The sequence below is a fragment of the Pinus tabuliformis genome, chromosome 9 (genome assembly GCF_031772625.1).
Source record: "Pinus tabuliformis cultivar Carrire ecotype Pingquan chromosome 9, CPIR1, whole genome shotgun sequence".
In the NCBI taxonomy this organism is placed as follows: domain Eukaryota; kingdom Viridiplantae; phylum Streptophyta; class Pinopsida; order Pinales; family Pinaceae; genus Pinus; species Pinus tabuliformis.
In genome coordinates this window covers 1,490,502,904-1,490,508,567 of record NC_142307.1, presented here as the reverse complement: position 1 = coordinate 1,490,508,567, position 5,664 = coordinate 1,490,502,904, and the positions used below count along the sequence as shown (strand labels likewise).

Genomic DNA, 5,664 nt, shown 5'->3' with positions numbered 1-5,664 from the left:
AGCAGGTGAACTGTCATGAATAAATCCAGCACTCTGAAACTGAATGGGCTTGGTGTAGTCTGGAATATGAAAGGACAAGTCCTTGTCATATCCAAGACCAGTTTTGTGCTTGTTGTGGACAAGCTGTTCCCAAGGTCTGATGATGAGCTTGGGAGGTGCAGACTGAGTTTCTGCATCTGCATGTACAATTGCTGCTTTATTGGGCACTGGATCTGAATGAACTTCAGCAATATTGTCTTGCTGTTTATGGGAGTCTGTTTCATTGTTCTGAACAGAAACAAGTTCAGAATGATGACTCCTCTATTTTAATTCTTCTTGCTATATCTTTGTCTCAAGCTGCAAAAACTCAATATTCTCCTGTGCATTTTGTAGACATATTTTAATATTGAATAGAGAGGTTTTGTTGATCTTAACCATCTCATCAACAGTGGAATGTATCAGAGTATTTAACAACTCTAATGCATTATCAAGTCTGGTCATTTTCTTCATTATCTTATACGTTAAAGAAACTGATCACAACTATCAACCAGTGAAGAAGAAGCAACAATCACTCACAATTCAATTTCACTGCAATATCCTTTATAAATGTCAGCAAATGATCAGTGTGCAACATAAAAGATTACAATCAACTCTCCAGACTCTTTATGCAGCAATGGAATCAAGGAATCAATGCACTATAATGAGTTTTAAATACAATGCTACACTGGAGCAGCAACAACTGCAAACTTGCTTGGATCCTTCAAATACTCGTTCACTCCTCAACGTATATCAACACTTCAGTATCAACTAGTGAGAAGAATATACAGCCACACAAACAGCCTCTAAATGGCATCCAAATTGTGAAAAACTCATTCTGGTATGGTAGAAATTGACCCAGAATACCAATAGACCAACCAGCAACAATATATTAAGTAACTCGATAACTGTGTTTGAGCTCCTCCAAGTACCACACACAAACACTTTATAATTCGACTCAGATCAGGAAGATGAACTGTGGAACCAATTAAAAATTCAATTCATATACCATGAATAACTCAATGTTTCACCACACACTAAATTTGTTCTGTTCATGCATATTCTTCGTCTCCATTTGATCTAGTTTCAACCTTCAAATTTTGAATCCCTAAGATGAAAGGCACAGATTTGCTAGGGCCTTTTCTCTTCCACAAAGAATTGAGGCCACCTCAGATCAGGAAGATGATTTCAGCGAGGTGAGCTGTAGTTTTGAATTGGAAACAGGGATTCAGAGAAGCCTTTAGAGATGGAGATTCAGTTACCATTGCATTGTAATTTGGTAAATTATGTAGAGGAAGAAGCCAGATAATCAATTCGGTGCAGAGGTTCAACAAAGTACATAAGAATGCTAATATATATAGCAGTGGCACCCATAAATAAACTTTTTATTTTTAATCTGAATACACAGTCAACAAATAGAAGTAAAGAGGTCGTTTTCTTCCTAATAGTGGCCAAATAAACAAGGTGGATAAAATATTGGAACCTGGTTGCTTAGCTTAATTTGCAGCCCGTCTATCTCTTCAAACTCGGCTTCTTTACACTAGCAATTTGCCCAGAATTTATCTCTGATGTAACACACAGCTACTCTTTCAAATTAAAGCTAATAACCTTTGGTTCATCTCTTTATGGTTTATGAAAACCATATCCTCATCACACAAGGTTCTTCACATTTCAATTAAAACTCATCCAGAAACTTATCAAACATAGGATGTAAAACCAAACATTTGGAAGCTTACCAAATAGTCACAATAACTCTCATTCATATATGGCCGGATTCAATTAAAGAGTGACCCCTTGCCTTTAAACCCCAATGTTTAATTCTCATATGTTTGCCAACAAACACATTAGATTTGGTTTAAATCTCAGACATCAAACTACTCACGAAGTTTTCATTTCATTTATCATTTATTCCCAACCTGCACATATGGTTTTTAATACGGATTTTCAAACAAATCTCCATAAACAAAAGCGCCCATGTGTTAAGACTGAGTCTGGCAATCATATATCATTTTCAGGCATTATAACTTTATGCAACCACCATCATATCTTACCATTGGATCATATACCATTCAGGCATGTCAAACCTCATTCGAAATTTAAGAACAACAGCTTCAAAACTTATTCAGGGCGCACACACCATTTCACTGAGACCACTGAGCGCAACACGAATACACCTTTTAAATCCAGCAACTTCAAAACGTATTGGCAGCGTTTAAAATAGTTGTGACACCATTCACCATCTGAATTCCATTCGAACTTGGGAAACACACCATATGACGTTGTCGAGAAAATACAGTTTTTAAAAATTACGGACAGACAAAATTGAAATGACCAGCACCGACTTGAGTCTATCAATCCGAAAATTTAAGGTGCCTGTCGTAGCTGGATTTTCGCTGTGGAAGTCCGTGGCAAACCTGTGATTGCGCAGTTGTCTGTTTCATTTTTTTTTTTGTCCAGACCATGCAACACATAAAAGGTTATTAAGCTTAACTCAATGCAGCATATCCATACCACTCACGGTGGCCATTAACGAAGAGATCAATCATACTTCAAAGGAGCACACGTGCTATCCAACATATAGCATCGCACTTCAGAATTAACTCACGAACTTCAACATAAATCGTTGAACGCATAGAATTCAATCCTTAATTAATGCATCAAGGACTTCAATGCATATATATGAACCAAAATATAAAACTTCTTTGCATATGAGGTCAGTCAACGCAGAGAATTTCACCGAGAGAGCTTGGGATTTGACTTCACAAGTCTGCTTTCACAACCAGTGTTAACATTCAATGGACACAGGAAAAAGTAGGGAATCACGACAGATTTTCCAATCAAGGGAGAGATGCAGAGGATAGAAAATAATGGCAGACAATGGTAGGAAGGGCGAGGCTCCTCAAACCGCCTTCCTCTAGTGATGGTCTCCAGTTATGGTGGTAGTCTCCTCTGACTGGAACAGAACTCTCTTTACGATGACAGCCCAAAGCCCAGCGCTCTGCGTCGCCAGCAACTCATCAGACAATGCCAATCCTTCACACGTCAAGCCAACAGCGTGAACTATCAAGCCATCGAAGTGAACTGCGCAATATTCATTCGGGCTGGCAAGTTCCAAGGAGAATCCGTTGAAACGGAAACGGAAATATATCACGCTGATACCAATACGACTCCTCAAGCTATCAATAAAAACGACTCCTCAAGCTATTCAAACATTGTTAACATGGCAATCAATCGAATTAATACAGAAGATTGTTATACCAACCAGCACCACACAGGCATCCAATTACCATACCCCACACACTGTAACACAAGTGTCCATCATTCAAACGTATGTCAAGTGAATGTCAGACAAAGAGCGCAGGTACAGAGAGCACAGGTATAAAACGTCTATGACAGTGACGCAGTGAGACAGCATTTGCAGCTGGTCTCTTGACAAAGGGTGCAGGCTTGACAAAAGGTGCAGACAATATCAAAAACGTATATGACAGACAGACATGTCAGAACAGCTTGGACAGTGCTGGCAGTGTCAGGCATAGGAACGTTTCATCGTTTAAGTGAATATGGCAGACTAGGTGCAGGTCAGTATAAAGGAATATGGCAGAAATAAACTGCACAGAAAGGCCATAAAACAAATGGCTCAAATTAATTATGCAGGGTGGGAATACGCCTGCTCTAATACCATGTTAAACACACATGGGTAGCAAGGGAAATATGAAAGATAATCAGGAGAGTACAATTTTTATTAAAAAATGATTTACATTTATAGTACAATATGTTACCATTGGGTTTCACATCCCAAGGTCTCTTGGACTCCTTTTGTCCATTCAGCTTCCACACTAACCCATTGAGGATTAGGTGTCCAACATCCCTTAACCCCTACACTCATAACTCATAACCCATAAACCCCTTGATCCCTTAGACCCTAAGCCACTTACCCCTTAATCCCTAACCCCTAACTTAAAATCCTTGAACCACCCTTCAAAGTCACGACAATGTAATTTTTGGAAGCATTTTTGGAGGACCCCCCAAAAGTAATTTTACCTAGGTCAAACTCAACCTTATTGTGAAAAATAGGTCAAACATATATAAAAAATTAAATAATCTACACATAATTCTTACATTATTAGATGGTTGTGGATTACCTCCACCATTTTATATTCCCACCTCCATGGACATGTGAGTCATAGAGAACGTTATGAGATGGAAATTGTGACAAAGTAATATTAAAGGATACCAGGTCAGAGATCATCAAAGATATGTGTTAAAGGAGGATTGAAAGGTTGAAACATTACAATGCCTATGAAATATGGAGTGTTATGACAATGTATAGGATTCCAGTGAAATGTTATGGTCATAGGATTCCTAAAACAAATAGTTTTCACTCTTCCAAGGATATACATTGAGGGTGCCAAAAGTATGCCAGTGTATGACATAAAGATGACTAGTTGTTGGGTTAATTGCTAAGTTTTATTGAGATTTTTTTATGTTCATATTGAAAAACTACCTGTTAAACATCAACCGATTAAAAGGTAGAGAAATAAAATTGGCAGCATAAGCACTGGTGGAGACAATCCTAAAAGATGCCACTCTATTTTTCATGCCTAATTCATACCCAAAATCCATATGTAACTAGTACATTAGTCTTGAGTATTAAGTTTACGGATGGAGTTTCACTAGAACTAGAAATGGGAAGATCATATGGATCTATAATAAGATACAAGAATGACCAGAGATCGAAGCCTATTAGTAAACATACTCTCTTAGGCGTTGGTGGAAAAATTAGTGATTTCCAGGAGAGAGTATGTTATGTGGGATGATGGGAACTCCTTGGGTCCTAAATAAGTACACAACTATCTCAATCAGTTTATGTAAAATTGGTGAAATAAGTTTGATCCTCTATGGAAGATACTTGTTCTGAGTGCATTCAAGTTTGGTGAGAAATTCATGGGCATAGTCAAAATGATAGGGGTGCATTATGAGGAGAACCATGTTTCTAGTATATTTTGTAATCATCTTGCTAGGACAATTTTATATGATGAATAGCATGAGGATATGACCTTTGAATAACATGTCAAGCTTCTAGAAAAATGCATGCTTATGCTTTTATGGTGTCAAATGTTAACAAAATACAGATAAAAAAGATCATTGAAGTAGGAGACACAATTTCTGAACCACATTTGCAAATGTTGAGGCAAACAATATTAACATAGCTTTGGAAAGGCACTTGAGCCTCTACTTTTGACACATAAGTGAATCGATATACTAAATGAAAACATATAGTCATATAGAAGGAGAAAATGTGTATGATATGTTACCAGAGGAGTATTTCTCTCAAGAATTAGATAATAATATGGATTCTATACTTCTTCTAGGTGGTTATTGAAATCCTACATTACTTTTGGAGATACCAAGAGTGTAACATAAAGTGTCTTCTATTTGATCCAAAAGTTTGATAATTATAATATTGATCCTCGGAATAGAAGGTGAAAAATTTATGTAAAAAATAGTAGAAGTAAATGCACTATCTTTACACATAGGCTATCCATAAATATATGTAGGAGACACAAGAACCGGTACAAAATGAAATCAATTATATTTCAAAAGGAAATGGATTGTTTGGTGTTCAAAGGGTTGCTCATATGCTCAAAG

General features: G+C 37.2%; 1 protein-coding gene across 1 annotated transcript; it reads left to right on the top strand.

Annotated features, from left to right (window-relative positions):
* The first annotated feature begins 4,628 nt into the window (after positions 1-4,628).
* On the top strand, positions 4,629-5,225 carry PBG1 (20S proteasome beta subunit G1). Its single transcript, XM_089444084.1, is given in 3 exon segments — positions 4,629-4,822; positions 4,824-5,122; positions 5,125-5,225. Coding segments are annotated over 3 exon segments (522 nt in total). The 5' UTR covers positions 4,629-4,700.
* The last annotated feature ends 439 nt before the right edge of the window (positions 5,226-5,664 follow it).